Source organism: Bubalus kerabau, chromosome 1 (genome assembly GCF_029407905.1).
Source record: "Bubalus kerabau isolate K-KA32 ecotype Philippines breed swamp buffalo chromosome 1, PCC_UOA_SB_1v2, whole genome shotgun sequence".
Lineage (NCBI taxonomy): Eukaryota > Metazoa > Chordata > Mammalia > Artiodactyla > Bovidae > Bubalus > Bubalus kerabau.
The window spans coordinates 226,506,340-226,523,706 of record NC_073624.1 but is presented as its reverse complement, the minus strand read 5'-3'; the positions used below and the strand labels follow the sequence as shown (position 1 = coordinate 226,523,706).

Below are 17,367 nucleotides of genomic sequence, written 5' to 3'. Positions count from 1 at the left end.
ACAGCATTTAAGGCTCCAAGATAAATTACATCCAAATCCCCCATTTACCTTACTACAAATATTCAACAAATATTACTTCAAAAATATTCTCTCCAAAGAATCTTTGGTATCATGCACAAAATTTTGTAGATTATCTAATTCAGGTTGTCTTCCAACTGACCTACAAAATGTCATTAATGGCTGCCATTTATTAAACGTTTTTTGCTGCCAAACTTCATAGGTGCTACCTCATCTGGCAACTCAAATGTTTACCAACTGTTCTAAAATTTAATGGTGGGTGAGGGCCAGAGAAGACCAAGATATTCAAAGACAGCTGTAACTGAAGGGATTTTATTGTGACAAAATTCCACTTCCTATAAAAATAATTTTGGCTACTCTTTGATATTAGCAAAGAGTAGCTACTCTTTGCTACTCACTGGTACTATTAAGAACCTCCACAGCAAAACCAAACTCTTTTAGCTAACAGCCTTTCCAATGTTTCATATGTTATTATGCTACCTCTCAATCTTCTCTCTACAGAATTAACAACCCCAGATCCTTAAGATGACTCAGAATTCAGGATCTGGTCTTAACACTGTCCTGGCCCTAAAGCAGACCAAGATTGCAAGAGGTTATGTCATGCTTTTATCCATTTATCACTTCATTTTCTACAAAGAGTACTCCAAAGAGGAAAGTATCTAGCTGTTTATCTTTAATTTTGAAAAAGGGTAATACCTAGTATTTGAGAAAATTTTTTTATTTTCTTCTTACTTTCAAATGATTTCAGTTTCTTAAATATCATATACTATGCATTATCTAACACTACAAGAACATGAAAAAGATTTTCTAAAAAACCCACTAATTCTTAAATTTTTGGCTTCTTGCTCAGGTATAATAGCTGAAAGTGTTCTTTTCAAATACAAGGAAATAGACAATTAGAGCAACAGTGATAATTCATGTGTACAACTCTTAACAGCTGTATCACAACCCTATTTTACGTAAAAACTAATGCAATAAAGTAGCAGTCAGGTGGAAAGAACCTGAAATTAGGAGACAGGAGGCCTAGGTTCTATTCATCTTTGCTACAAACTAGCCTTGTAAGCTTGACCTCTTTAGTGAAAGTGTCAGTCGCTCAGTCATGTCCAACTATGGACTATAGCCCACCAGGCTCCTCTGTCCATGGGATTTCCCAGGCAAGAATCTTGAAATGGGTTGCCATTTCCTCCTCCAGGGGACCTTCCCAACCCAGAGATCCAAACTGGGTTTCCTGAACTGCAGGCAGATTCTTTACTATCTGAGCCACCAGGGAAGCCCTGACCTCTTTAAGGGATCAATATTTTCAACTATAAATCTAGGAGAACAATGGATTAAGGAGTAAATGTGTGTGACAACAACAAACACTCTCATATTTAGGATGCTGAACACTATCATTGTTTAATTCCTTTGGGGAAAAACTTTACTCCAAATCTTTTAATTCCTTTTCTAGTTGAAATGATTTCCCCTAAGAAAATAAAACACATGAATTCACTGCAATTATGTAAACATTTAAGTAGTATATGTTATACTTCACAATTGTTACAGGGGAAGCATGCGTTTTGTTTCACATGAATTTTTTAAATTATATGACTCACAATTTTTTCTCAGTATAACATCATTATTATGAGCATAGTATTTGGATCTGAAGCACCCAGACTCAAACCCCAACACCTTATCAGCAGCTATGTGACCATGGGCAAGTAACCTTAACCTGTCTGTGTATCTACCTCCTAAGATGGTGGTGAAAATTACATGACTTATTACACGTAAAGTGCTTGGACCAACGGATGATATATAAATCACTTGTGGTAACTCTTTTGACGTGATTTCTTAACTTCATACAGTCAATCCCTTAAAATATGGCATTTAGAACACATTTACACAAAAAGATGATCACTTTTAATTCATTGAGGCCATTATCCAAAACGAGTGTAGCTTTAAATGTGGCTCTAATTTTAAGACATGTAAACAACAATAACAAAAAAGGACATTTACCAAAACTGAAGAGAAAATATTGCAGTTAGCCATGAATCTTTCAAAAATGTTTCAAACAAGTGAGATTCAAGGCAAATTTCAAATGTAACAGACACATGAGAACAAACTAACTGACAATATGAAAACATAACTGGAGAAACTGTTATCATCTGTTGGTTACCTGGAAGTGGAATTGGCATGCCAGGAAGGGGAACACGAAACGGAGGTACCATGACTGGTGGAAAAGCAGGGATTGCTGCTGCTGGCTGAGGCACTGAATGCGGAACAGCAGGAGGTAACGTCTGGGGGTGCGGCTGAGGAACGGTTTGCACAGGTGTGGCTGTAGGAGCAGGAGTTGAAACACTAACTGTAGGCGTGGCAACTGAAACAGCAGAACTTGGGGTCTGATCTTGTGTTGTGGGTGCTGATAAGAAATAAAACAAAAATATGTATCACTCGTTCATAAACGATTTTACTATACTCATTCATCATTCACTCATTCAGTATTTAAGGGCCCATTCCATGCACTGAAAGGTATTTATAACAAGGTCTCTGTCTTCAAGAAGCTTGAAAATAGTTAAATGAAACACAAAAAATAACTAAAATACAAAGTGAGATGGGATAAATGTACAGGAGTGTGAATCAAGACCCAAAGACCACTTCTACTATGAGACGGTACAGAAAATTTCATACTGTGATGATAGGCCTTGAAAGATTATGATTTTAACAAGGAAAATGACAAAGTGAAAAGAGAAAATAAGCAAGTGGTGAGAAAACTGAGTAAAAGCAAAGAGTAGGGGACAAAAAGGACTTGTTTAGAAAACAGAAGGCAAGCAGTTAACTAGTCAAACACTAGGCATATCAACAAAACCAGTAAATTACAGCTGGAAAGGTAGGCAAGAAGCATAAATTGGGAGGCCTTGAACACACAACTTAGGAGTTTGCACTCGACTGGGTAGGGAAAGGGAAGAACTCATGTAAATGCAGAGACATAATCTAAAAGAATGAACACCAAACTGTATCTGTATACATCCTTTTGTTTTTACTACACATGCTTCAGAGTTTGATTTTTCTTTTTTAATAAGAATGCATTCACGTGTTATTTATGTGACTTCATGAATGTAAAAGGGATGGGTGGAGGCAGAATGAAGGTTTCTGAATGAAAGAGTAATAATCACTGTTCATTTGATGAATTAACCTGGCAGATGCATAGGAAGAAAAGGAAAAACAGAGATGTGAAAATCAATTTCAACACATCTGGAGTTGTCCAAGAAAGGAAGAACAGAGGGAAAAAGATATGCAATAACTAATGACTGACTGGATATGAACAAATGGAGTAAAAAAAACGGGTTTCTTTGTAATTATTTCAAAATAAAAAGGTTAAAAAAAGAGGAAAAAAAAAAAAACACTCAGGTTTCCAATGTGAGACCGGGAGAATGTGAAATTCAGGATAATTTGGTTCTGCTAATATATTCTTTTTTAGATATGAAAAATAAAAGCATTTCACCCCTGGTAATCGCACATAAAATCAAATTGTGACTCTCGAAATATACAAAATTCATATTTCTCTCCTTTAAAGTTTCAGTTCTCAAATATAATATTGCACAAAACTAAACCATCTAGTTCCAAAACAAAATTTGTTTTTATAATTCATTGGTAACAAATACATCATCTTTATCTTGACAGAAGGAAAAATGTCAAACTTTACCTATATTGGACTAAGAATGAATTCATCAAATTTATAAATAAAACAGTGCTTCCCCAACCTTTATGCCAATTTTATTCTAAGGGAAAGCATACTGTCTAATGCAAACCACCCAATAATTCAACTGGAAAATTTGTCACTATCTTTCCTTCAGCTCCTAACAATGAAAAACTCACTTAGGCTGGGAAGATGTGTGCAATTTCATACTTGTTAATGAGGGACTCACCTTGGCTAAATAGACAGCAGGGCCAAACAAGTATCTTCAGGGGCCCAGGAATGAATTGGTGGTCTAGCATAGACCTAGCCTTAGGGTACAGTATCATATTAATATAATTTTATAACAGTGTAAAAAATACAAATTACATGCAACATTTGCCCAGTCCCATACATATACCATTTATCATTTGTAATCTACTGCAATGCCTGAAAATATATCTAGTTATTTCCCAACTTCCCTGAGAAGTAGGATTTCATCAGCATTTTCCACAAATTTGCACAAGATAAAACGAGTTTAGGCTCAACTGGGGTTAAAATATAAACTCCTTAATTTTTAGTTCCATTTACCCACAGATTTATACTGCAGTTAATAGAATTACATTTTTTTCAAAGTATTATGGTAATAGTACTTAGTAATATTTGTTAAAATTATGATATAAAGTACTGGAATCATGAAAATGAGTTAGAAAGGGATCAAATTTCAAGGGGAAAGGTACACCAATGGAGATGGCAGAAAGTATTCACTCATCCTCTTGCTGAAACAGGATTTTCTGAATTTGATTAGGGGCCGCGAGTCATGACAGAAAAGGGACAAAGGAAATAAAAGAATTAAAATTAAATGAGGAGCTGGGAGAATGGTAGCTAGGACTTTATAATAAGTAAATTTCTATTAACTCCATTTGCCATTTGCTAAAATGACTAGTCTAACACTAGAACTCAAAATATACTACTAATCCAGCCTCGGACCTTAACTAAAGACAAGTGACTGCCTCTAAGAGATGGAAAAAGAATTCTAAGAATTATAGTAAGAATTATACTAAGAATTATAGTATGGTAATACTTCATGACAGTGAATCAAGCAAAATAAAAATAGATGTCAGGAATACTGAAAGACAACATCAAAACTGATGTTTAAAGGCAGTAAAAAGAACAAGATTTCACTGTTTTGTTCTTAGAATAAAGACCTTCCTTTCTATCACTGAAGAGTATGCAAAAAAAAAAAAAAAGAAAAAAAAAAAACAAAACAAAACAGGAATTCTGAATAGAATGGTTAATAACCACAAGACACCGATGGGCCTACTGATAGACCATTCCAATACAGAAATGGAATATATAGAGAACAGTTCAAAGTTTTTGGCTGTCCACTTTCCTTAACAAGTACTACGGATTCTCTTTCCGAAGAAGACAGGGAAAACAACAGAATCAACACAGAGCCTCCCCCATAGAACCACAATGCTTTTAACGATCTCCGTCTCCCATTTCGACCAAAAGTACCCCATAAAAACTGGCAGCTTTCTGCCTTGCCGCACAGGTTTAAGAAACATTTGCCTATAAAAAGGCAAAGATCCTCAACCAACTAGCTAGTATCACTGCTAAACTTCTAAATTTTCAGAATCCAACATAGCTACAGAATAAATCAGACTAATAAAGCATTATTTACATCTTTCTATTAAGTATATTTTCTCCCAAGCTATCTGAAAAATATCAGATAGGGCCTTTAAAAAAACTGTCTCCCTTACACAGGTACCTTACTACTTCAGTTACTACTTGTGTAAATAAAATCAAATTTGAATTTTTAAAATGACTAGATTTCTCTTATTTCTTATAAGGTAATATACACTAATAATTCCCTAGTCCCCAAAGCTACTGGGGGAGGGAGAAGAGTTTCTTTTTTCCCCCTTATTCTCACCTATTATCCAGGTAGGAAAAGACTCTTAGGATTGTAATTCCCTTATAAGGATAACTATGTATCTTCATATCATATTAAATAATCAAATCAATAAAATTATTTAAATATTTTGGTGCTCAATCTGAACCTGCAGAATAAGTACAGCATTTATATACTAAAAAAAAAACAACCCAGAAATAGTATCATAAATATTAATGACAGTCTTCTAAGCAAATTAACATTCTTCTCTCCTCACCCCTGAAATCTATTCATCACTGCTAATCTTTAGAGAAAAGACGTACCTTTGGGCTTCTGTGATTTCATACCTGAAAGTTCTCTTACCTTTTGGACTGCTTCTAACTCAAGTCCTCATTACATCTGCCTGCACATCATTCCGAGACCTATCTACCTTTAAACAAGATTACTGCAAGTTTTCCTAAGTTTCTCCAATTTCAACACTAACCAGAAAATGAGCACAAGAAAAAAATCTTACAGAATACTAAATTTATACAAACCACCTAGCACCTGCCCGCCTTACTTATCTGCCTGGTTCTTAAAACTCTCCATAACCTGGTCTCTTATTCAATATTTTAACTAATAAAAATCCTCCCACCTAACAATCTTACAAATTATATTTACCGTCATTTCCTGACCTATGTTTCCCCCATCTGAAACACCTCTCTGAAATTTTGAACCTATTCAAATCCTATTACACACCCTTTATGATCCATCTCAATACCCATGTAGTCCACTCACTTGTCTCTCCGTTTTCTTGAATTCTTATATCTTCTAGCTTCGCTGTATAACTCTGCACACTATTTTCTAATTGTTTCACATGCATTTTTCTTGCCTCCTCAATTAGAAAAACTGGAAACTCTGCAAGATAGGGGCCAAGACTCACACTTATTTTGCAAATCCACAGCACCCAACATTACTGTTGGCCAAGTTGAACAGCTAACTCTGCACTTTTCCAGTTTAGCTTCATGAATTTCAATTGAACAAATAATTTTTTCTACTAATATAAATTTCTGTTCTTTTTAGCCAAAAGTCTTAATGTCAAAAATGTATTTTAAATAATATCAAGGATAATACTTAAACTAGGACCATATGGGAATGCATTCCTACTTGTCCATTTCTCTAGTCCCTAAATGAAAACACATGCTGACTAATACTCACTTGATACTGTCTGCGAAACTGAAGAGGCAGTTGTGGTGGTGGAAGTGGTAGAGGATGGGGTTGACGATGATGCTGAAGTAGATACTGCAGGCGCTGGGCTACTGGTCGTAGGGGTGGAAGCACCGACTGCCTGTGCTTGCACTTGCACTTGCGCCTGCACCTGGGCCTGGGCCTGCGCCTGGGCCTGGGCCTGTGCTTGAGCCTGGGCCTGGGCCTGGGCCTGGGCCTGGGCCTGGGCCTGAACCTGCGCCTGGGCTGCAAGCATAGGTGTCAGTTCTGACTGCTGAATAACCTTAACTCCATCTGGCTTGGTCCATGCAGATTCACGTGTCCGAGCATTATAATAATAAACCTGCAGAGGAAGCAAAATCATCAGTTTCAAAGAACCTGTCAACTATCATTTATAAATAATACAATTATATTTTGTCTTAAATAGTATTTTTTTAAAAACCTAGAAAAGAGAAAGTACATCAAAATCAGCTGTTCATATGAAATTATTGGTAATTTTTCACTTTTTTCCTTTTTCCTCAATTTTCTATAAAGAGCATATTGTATTTTTAACACATCAAAAAAGGAGAACCAAGGCTATGTTTTGTACACAGTTAACACAGCAGATCTAAGACCTCTATCCTTAGAAAGCCATTGTCCACCATTCCCTAACTGATAGGAATGGCTCAACTATTTACACAAACAATGCAGTTTATGCTCTATACCTGCCTTCCTTCTGAAGTCTGGAATTTGTTAAGTGTAAGGCAGATGGTACCAGATATGGGACCAGTCCCCAATGAAAACCTTGATTCCTCAGCTCAGGATAGCATCCCTGGCAGACAACACTTTACCAGTGTTTTCACAATTCCATGGCACAGGAATTAAACACACTCTTATGAGACTCCAACTGAAAGGACTCCTGAAAGCTTGTGCTTGGTTTCCTCCAGACTCCGCCCCATGCACCTTTTTTTTCTTTGCTGGTTTTGCTTTGTATCCTTTTTCTATAATTAGTCATAGCTGCAAATACAACTACCTGCTGAGTCCTGTGAGTTCTCCCAGTAAACACTAAACCTGAGAGCTGTCAGGGGACCTAAGGTGTGTATTTAAAAACACAGGTTTCAGAATCACAGGCAAACCTATGATAGTGCTCCAGGCCACCTTATGTCTGTGCAGAAGTCCAACCAAGTGAACCTTTCCTAGAGTCCTGCCCTACCCTGGCTTACTTGGAGTTTCATTCTTAATTGGCAAGGATATAGTCACTGATTTCAATCTGCCAAACTCCCAGGTTTTACTCTTCTGTCACCAAGAAGATAACAACCTAAATACATTTCATAATTTACCTTCCCATCTGGAGTTTTATTTTCAACCCATATCTCCTCAGTAGGAGGCAGTGCTGGAGTACCAGGAGCAGTCACAGGAGGCATTCCTGGTGGAAACATCATACCAGGAGGAGGAGGCATGGTTCCCATGGGTGGAGGCATGAAAGGTGGTCTCTGTTAATTCACAAGAAGTAATGTCACTTGTGTTTGTCTTTTTTCCTTCAAATTATTACTAAATTCTACCCAAAAGGTAAGGCACTGTAAGAGAAATTAGCTTTATAGTCAATTCAAATACATTTACCTAGGTTGCTGTGTAAGCAAAGTTTTTCTGTAATAAAAATGATTACTAAACAGACTAGAAGAAAGTATGTCAAGATACTAATAACAGTCATCTCTGGGTTGTAGAATTATAGGTGAGTTTTGCTTTATTATTTATACCTTAACTGCTATTTCATATATTGGGCACTAGATTACTTTCAGAAGAAAAAAACTGATTCTCTTAACACCAGCCACCCAATGCTTTGACAGCTCACCTACAACAGGAACCAACAAACTATAAGAGAAATGTTATTTTACAAATAACAAGTAATAACTTAAAAAGAAAAATCAGATATACCTAACCTTTTATTCTCTTTTCCTATAAGGAAAAAATTATTAGCTAGGAAAACATTTATTTCCTAGTTTTCAAATAATAATAATGTAGCTCACCAAAGATGCTAACATTAGTAAGTTTAAAAGATACAGTAAAATAATTATTCACTTTACTTTTATGAAAAGAATTTAAATGGTATATATTACAATTAAAAAAATAAATCTCCCGAAACCATTACTGATTCAACACTATCCCTCATAATTCCTTCAATGATTGCTGACTCAACCCAAGATCCTGAACCAAAGAATTTAACTGTAACTGCTATATCTTACTCACTAAAGTAGAAAAAAGGTCTGCAATTCTGAAAACAGATTTTGAACAGGGATTAAAAGATTTCCTCTATAATCTACAAGTAACATTAGAACTTAATTATCCAAAGCATCTTAATCTGGATAATGGAATTGACACTATGCCAATAATGCGAAAGTTGTTTTTTTTCCCTAAAAAAGTTTTCTTTTCCATACTCGTGTTTCTAGATTCAAATGACTGTCTTTCAAGCACACAGGCCCATGTTCTATAAAATATTCATTCCAAATATATGCTACACAGTATCTGAAAATCATTTGGATTTAAAGTAAAATCACACAATGGTCCATCAAGACCAAAAAAAGCATCACATTAGGAAGCATCCCATTACAACATCTGATATATTTCCATTAGAGGGTTACATTAACCCATTACATTTTATAATATTCCACAAGGAGGTTGAACTCTTAAAGGCACAAAATAGAGTAAATTCACATGTAACAAGTTATACCACAGTCAACAAGTCAAAAAGTTACTTCATATTCTAATTCTAAAGAAAATATAAAACCATCTAACAGTTTAAGAGGGCTAGGGGGAAAGGAGGGACAGGCTTATTCTAGGAAGGCAACAAAATAACTAAGCAAAGTACTAAAATCTGGTGTTTCTGCCATAAACACAATTCTATCAGAGCTAACATCACTTAAATAGTACCTCATTATCTCTATTTTTAGTAAATTCATTCTTGATTATCTAAGCTAACAGAAGGCATATGATACTACTGTATTTGGTTTCAGAACTGTATAGGTTAAATAAACAGAAAACTCAGAAACAGTCAAAAAGAATATAATCTCAAAAGTAGGTATTTGAGAGTTGATACCTTTATAACTTCACTAAAGGATATATGCTTCAGGCTAAAACACTAGGAAAATTTTCACTTAAGGAAATTTCACAAAAATTCTATTTCTAAAACTGTGAGACATTCATATTTTTTTCTGGGAAAGGAAAAAAATTCAAATACTGTGCTTACAAAATGTGCTGATTGCCACATTCTAGATTCTATACTAGGGATCATTCATGGAAAGAATTCTTCAGGAATATATAAACATATATAAACTCATTAGTAATGTCTATCATTGAAAACAAACTTCCCTCTCTTTACACATAAGCTTTCAAATATCATTTCCCATCAAGAAGATTATTAAAGACAATTGTCATAGATGAAAGCAAGTTAGAACTACCTTATTCAATCCTAATATACATATTTTTTAATCACCATATAAATGTACATTCTGAATTTCCATACTAATTATCATTATCAGTGCTTTTGAAGCAACACATTAGTTTAAAGATGTTCTCTTTAGTTCTCTTTCTCCTGTAAACCCAAGAATACAAGTTTTATTCATACATACAAAACTCATACATACTATTGACACTAACACCAACAAAGAAATAGCTATCTCTACATTCTTTACCTGAAGGTGTGGAGGGCCCATAGGTGGAGGAATCCCTCCTGGAGGAGGCATTGGTGGCATATTAGGATCAAAAGGGGGACGTCCAAATGGGGGCCGAGGTGGTGGAGGAGGGCCTCGCATCATACCAAAAGGTGGAGGAGGTCGCATCAGAGGTGGTGGGCCTCGCATCACTGCGTTTGGTGGGGGAGCTGGGCCTCGGAACCTCAAGGCCTGCTGTTGAGCCATCCTGTATGGGAAACCAATGAACAAAATTTTCTTTCTCAAAGTAAGAAAAATATAGCTACTAAACTCTGATTACATCAATTTTTAAAGCCCTTAAGAGCAAGCAGAGTTGGAAAGTCATCATTTTGTATCACTCTATCAATGGACACCAAATCTAGGAGGAAATGAGGGGGTCATTTGCATGGTCTTAATATATCTTCCCACATGTTTCTAACAATAGAAATAAGGATAAACAAAACACTATGCAATAGAGAAACTGACCTAACACAACTGAGAGGGACACAATACTACCTATTCCAAGCAAGAATGTTTAACCTCAACATAATAATAATGAGTTATTAGACAAACACAAAATAATGTTCTATTACAAAGGGGGGAGCAGGGAGTATATTCTTCAGAAATGCTGTTATAAAAAGAAGAAAAAAGGAAAGTTGTGGAAATGTTCTAGATTAAAGGAAGCCAAAGAGACATGACAATACAATTCCAACTCTAGACAGGATACTAAACTAGAGAGAAGAAATACAATAAAGAACATAATGCATTAACAGACAACACTGTCTGGAATAAAGGCAAAAGATTACTTTTTATCAGTGCAAATTTACAAAGTAGGTAACCGTGCTGTCCATCAGAGATCACTATTCTCAGAAAACAAGCCCTGGAGTATTTATAGGTAAAGGGCCATGGTGTGTGTGGCCCTTTACCACAAATGGTTCAGTGTAACAGAGAGCACATATGTGACCAGGCAACAAAGCAGAGCAGGTAAAATATTAACATTAAGCATACTATTTTTGTTTTTGCAACTTTTTGGAACCTTGAAACTACTTCTAAATGCAAGGTTTTTATAGCTGGGGAGGCTAACAGCTTAAGACATAATTAGCATTCTCATATAAAAGGGAATGCCCTTCTGTACACTGCACCCCACCCCAGTCGTCAATCTCTAGCTAAACACCTTCTTTACTTTCTCTATGGCATTCAAGCAGATAAGCAGTATCACATTAGATGGTGTTCTCTATCTCCTAAGTGCTTTTTTTTTTTAATAATGTTTTAACTCTTACAAATGTTTACTGGGCTTCCCAGGTGGTGCTAGTGGTAAAGAACCGGCTTGCCAATGCAGGAGACATAAAAGATCTGGGTCGGGAAGATCTCCTGATGGAGGATGTGGGAACCCACTCCAGTATCCTTGCCTGGAGAATCCCATGGACAGAGGAGCCTGACCTGCTACAGTCCACAGGGTCACAAAAAGTTGGACACAACTGAAGCAACTTAGCATTCACACAATCAACGTAACTCTGAAATAAGATTTAATCAACCTCACTTTACAGATTAAGGCACACAAAAGTAAAACAACTTATCCAAGGCCACACAGCTGGTTCAGTGGTAAAGTGAAGTGAAAGTGAAGTCGCTCAGTCGTGTCCGACTCTTTGTGACTCCATGGACTGTAGCCTACCAGGCTCCTCGGTCCATGGGATTTTCCAGGCATGAATACTGGAGTGAGTTGCCATTTCCTTCTCCAAAATTCAAACACAGGCGAAAGGCTCTTATATACTACACCACGCTGTCTATGTTAGCCCCTTTAGAGCAAGAATTGTCTGTCCTGTTCACCTTTATATCCCCACCACATAGTTATTTATGCCTGCCCATAGTAGGGCTCAGTAAGTATTTGCTGAATGAACCAATGAATATGTAGGTGATACTGTACCTTATAAATAGGGTATGTAGAATCTTATAAAAATCTTTACTATAATATGCCATAGTGAATTTACTGAGCACCTATCACAGTCTACCTAGTAGCTACAATAATTCTCTCCATTATAAACATGAAATTTACATTCCAGTGCTCAGGAGAAGATTAACAATTATATCCTCATGTGCATCTGATAATAATCATTCTGACACTCTCGCCTCACCAGATTCTTCCAACTTTCCTACATTTTTCAACCCTGTGCTTAAGACTACCCTTTCAACTTCCTCTAAATTTTCCACATTGTAGTTCAATTCTGACATTAAAAAAAATCCTAATAAAAGAACCAATTTGCCTTCTAGGAGAGCACAAGGATTGTAAACACATCCAGAACTACTATACCAAACATATTTCACCAAATCTGCAAATCATCCTACACTCAATGGTAGAAGTATGAGTTAAAAGCAGTGACTGCAGAAACAATAATCAGACTTTTTCAAATTACACGCACTCCCAAAAGGCTGATGGGTCACTGTTACCGAAGCAATATCTTAACCTTTGGGACAGGAAAAATCTTCACCAAGGAAAGATATTCCATCTCAGCCTTCAGCTATACATTATTTCTTTCTTTTGAATGTCACACTTTCTAGCTATAACTTGAAGTTAAGTATTTTAGGCTCTAAAACCATGGCAAGTCAAATCAGGGCTCTGCCTTCTGTTTCAGGCTTCTTACCTATTTTCTGAGCCTGAATATACTCAGATGTGAGGGGCAGTGGGGACAGAAATGAAACCTCTCTCTCTCTCTCTGTTTAATAAGATAATCCCCGTGAAACATTTAGGATGGTACCTGGGACACAGTGAACTATTTTAACCATCATTACTTTCATTCTCCCACAAAACCTAGCATAGTACTCTACCTGAAAAGCTAGATGCTTTCAAATGTCTGCAGTGAAAATGCTAGCAAAATTCACATAATTTCCTCTATCGACAGCCTCAAGTTGCCATTTTCTTATGTCAGATATGTATAGCACATGTGCTGAGCTCTTTATATGCACTTTATCACAACAACCTTACCTGCAGTGAGGGTTAAGAAGCTAATGAAGTACTTGGAACAGTGCTCAGCACATTTTTATTAATTATTATTGCTGTTACTACAACATCAGTATAGTAATAGTAGCAATCAAAAACCATAATTTAGTGACTACTAAAATTACCTTGTTAAACAGTATTAATATTAGTAGCAGTGTTAATATTATTATAATCATTACTAGCAGGCTCTATATAACCTGGCCCTTGCTGATCTCTCTACAGACTCTAATCCTTTTGATCAACTACTTCATTACCCTGAAGCCTCTGCACTTGCTTCCTCTGCCTGGCGTGCTTTTCCCCAGAGCTTTATGTAACAGACTCGCTCATTCTTCAGTTTAAGCTCAAAGTTCTTTCCCACCTTAGTCTCTCCCACCTCCTTTCTATCTCATTACCCAATCTGAGTTTACAACTATGAGGTACATGCTATGAAAAAAATCCTCACATTTATTTAGTTTTATATTACCTATACTCACTAGTATTTTCTCTTTAGTATATTGATGCCTCCCAGAGCCCAGAAGGCAGGTGTTCAATTACTGTTTTAATAATGAGAGTGAACCCTAGGTATTTCTTCTATACCAAGCAGTTATAGGGACATTATGTACTAAGTACTAAGTCCATGTACTTAGTATATGTACTGTCTTTCAATCATCATAAAAACTCAATGAGATAAGTTTAGCACCAGTTTTACAGAGGAAACTATAGCACAGAAAAAGAACTTGTTTCATGTTATTTAGTGGTAACACCAGCGTATTCTTATTCCCAGTATACAGTTGAGGAAATTCAGACAAGCACCTTGTCATAAGCCATAAATCATTAATAAGTAAATAAAGGCCCTGGGTAAAGTATCTGTACCAACATGACTCTAAAAGTTATCTTAATGATCCTTACTCATAAAGGAATAGAAAGGTATTTGGATCTCCAAATAAATCCTATTGTGGATTATTCTCATTCCTACCACTTTGGATCTTTACGAAAATAGAAGCGTACATGCATGAACAGAAATGCAGAAAAAAATTTTTACAAGAACAAATTATTTCCCTAGAAGTACTATATCTAGATATGCAATCTTCCCAATGGTAAGGACTGCAAATACTTTAGCACAACGGAGCAAAATTTTTAAATGCTGATATATGGGAGGCAAATTATAAAGCAGACTAAGTGAGGAGACATAGGTTTTAATCTGGACCCAGTGACTTTGTGTAGTCTCTTCACACTTGTAGGCTGATTTCCTCATCTGATGTGGTTAGTTTGAAATTTAGATCAATCTTAATTAGCATGGAAGCTCCCAGAGGACAAAGGATTTTAGTCTGGTTCAAGACTACTGCCAGCACTTAGGTCAGTGACTCTTATAAACCACACAATAAATGTGAGTCCAATAAATGGACCATCTCTAAATCTCCTATAACAATTTATTTACGATATATATACCTGAAAACCTGATTCGTGGGGCACTATGACGGTGACAACATCATGACGTATATTCAGAATACAAATACAAAAAATTAAGCCCCAATTTCTGTAATCAGAGGCCACAAAAAACTAATTTCTCTTAAACCTTGAGAAATGCTAAAATAAAAGTCTGTACCACATGCTGTGGAAGGAATTTCCAACCCCAGAAGTTAAGGTATGAAACATTTGCAAGAGAACACCTAATTTAAAGCACTATTCAAATCAGTTTTGCAGCAGTGTCTACGCTTACTATTATTAAAATCTAAAAGGCTACTCACTGTAAAACTGAAGAAAGATACTCTCTTAAATGCAAAGTAATGTTTCCAAATCAATCCATAAGGCTAGCTTAAGTACCTCTTGAGATCAGAATCAGGTATAACCCTTTCATCACTAAATACTAAACGACCCTGGCAATGCACTCTGATCACTTAGTATTGAAGTATACACGTGGGGTTTAAAGATTTGAGATTCATCCCTGAAATAAGACTTTATTCCTGTCAAACTAAAAATTTTTTTGACAACTCATCATCTCAAAGACATGATTTTCCCCCCCTGAAAACTTTAGTAACAATACCCAGTTTCCTTATACAATTCTATCTGGAGCTCTAGACAATGCTCGAGTCATCATAACTTATTCTACTCTTCCTCATTCTCAAAGAATGACAACGGGCACAATTCAGAATGGGGGCTAAACATCTGAAATGCCATTTTTTTTCCACCCAAGAAAAAGAGAAGTATCAAACAGACGTAAAGCTCTGTACCTCGTTTTCCTTAAAAACCACTGACTAAAGACTTTTCTCTCCAAGACAATTAAAAATTCCAGAGGCAGCCCAGAAACCAGGGCGAGAAAGGTCATTGCTGCCGTCCTTAGGGAGACAGTGTGGGCAGACGACTAGAAGTGAGGATAGAAAAGTGCAGGCTCCCAAGCCTGGCTGCCTGCGTTCAAGCCACTTCCTGAAGCCAAGATTCTACCAAAGACACCTGGCTCTACGTCAGTTTCCTCACCTGAAGGATGGGCAAGTCACTTAACTGAAGGTGGCTCCTGCTCCAGGGCCTTCAAAACCAGAAGAGCAACTACTCCAAAAGGTGGGTGTGAGGATCACAAGAGAAAACACTAAGGAAAAGGCTCTCTGGCTCTCGGAAGCACGAAACAAATGACTGCCGCTATTGTTACTCCTCATAAACTCGGGATAAGGGATCAAACGATGAGAAAGGGAGGCCGCCTGAAGTTAAAGGAAAGCAAGCGACGTGGGCAAAAAGGAACCAGGCGGACGCGGGGACACCAAAAGGCGGCGGAGGACGTGAAGAAGGCCGAGCCAGGGCGCCGAGGAGTTGCCCCGCGGCATGGAGGGCTTCAGGGAGGAAAACTGGGCCCGCGGCGGCGCCGAGCCGGGAGTCAGGCTGAGGGCCGCCCAAGCGGAGGCGGACTGCGTCTGAGGCGGGGCCCCAAGGCGGGAACCCCGGACCCAGCCTGTGGGACGCAAGCTGCGAGCGGCGCCTGGGCCCCACGAAAACGGAAATGAGCGGCCCGAGAACCCACAGGAGGCCGCGGCCGAGACCCGGCCCGGTCTCATTCAAGCCGCCTTCCCTTCCCCCTTCTCCAACCCCATGCGGTCTGGGTTCTTGGCCGCCGCACCTCCTCAGCCCACCCTCCACCTCGGTTCTCCGCGCAGCAGGCTTAGCCTCTGGGACGTCGGAGTGCCGAGATGTAAGGCGGAGCAGTGCCCTTACCTGAGCTCCCCGGGGTTGAATCGCTCACCGTCTCCCCCGTCCCCACCACGCTCCGCCATTACAGAGGGCCGCTTTCATCCACCCGCCGACTGGGCGTCCCCTATTGGTCGGGTGGATCGTCAATCCCGTGAGAGAAAGGCGGAGATAGCGGAGACTTGTGAGGTGATTAGTCAAAGTCTCCATCAATCGCCGAGCTGAGGGTGGTGTCTGCCTTATTATTGGTGAAAGGGCCCGCCGACTTTAAAAGCGGTATGGAGACAGTCAGTTGATTGGTCGCTCAGAGGCTTTATGGGAAAACGAGACACTAGCAACGAGGAGCCGCCGGCGCCCTCTCGAGGTTAGCGAAACTAGGTCCTCCCACGTACGGCTAGGCCTGCGGTAGCCACGTGTCTGTCGGCTTCCAGGAAAGCCAATTGTGGGGCCATATTGTCCTTGTACCGGTCATATTGGCTCGGGCCTTGACCATTTCTATTGAGTGAGCCAATCAAAAATCGACCTGGGTCGCCGGTAAACCAATCACAGAGATGTTGTAGAAACGAGCTGTTTCCCAGATTTTTAGAATCTAGAGTCCTAAGGGGCCACCAGTTTATACCCGTGTTATTAAATGATACATTACTAACCACAAGAATACCTGTTAAATTGTATTCAATAATTAGTTGCAGGCTGATGAGTGTTACAAATTGCTCTATTAAGTTGGGGGAAGGAAACGTCTTGGCAATTTATAATTTAAACCATACGTCCTTCAATTTTAAAGTATACTTGT

At 38.0% G+C, this 17,367-nt stretch overlaps 1 protein-coding gene across 13 annotated transcripts in view; it reads right to left on the bottom strand.

Moving 5' to 3' along the window:
* Positions 1-16,793, bottom strand: part of TCERG1 (transcription elongation regulator 1) — a 51,919-nt gene extending 35,126 nt beyond the window's left edge. The window contains exons 1-6 of one of the 13 annotated variants that reach the window (XR_008705972.1): positions 16,605-16,789; positions 10,433-10,658; positions 8,084-8,236; positions 6,756-7,107; positions 6,336-6,455; positions 2,171-2,413 (exon numbers count right to left, since the gene is read on the bottom strand). Coding sequence is in view for 12 of the 13 variants with exons in the window: in XM_055557308.1 (XP_055413283.1) it covers positions 2,171-2,413; positions 6,336-6,455; positions 6,756-7,107; positions 8,084-8,236; positions 10,433-10,658; positions 16,605-16,663 (1,153 nt within the window). In the remaining variant the exon portion in view is untranslated. Of the gene's footprint in view, positions 1-2,170; positions 2,414-6,335; positions 6,456-6,755; positions 7,108-8,083; positions 8,237-10,432; positions 10,659-16,604 lie in introns of all 13 variants that reach the window. The other 12 variants (XM_055557316.1, XM_055557308.1, XM_055557286.1 and 9 more) reach the window with 12 other exon arrangements.
* Positions 16,794-17,367: the final 574 nt, after the last annotated feature.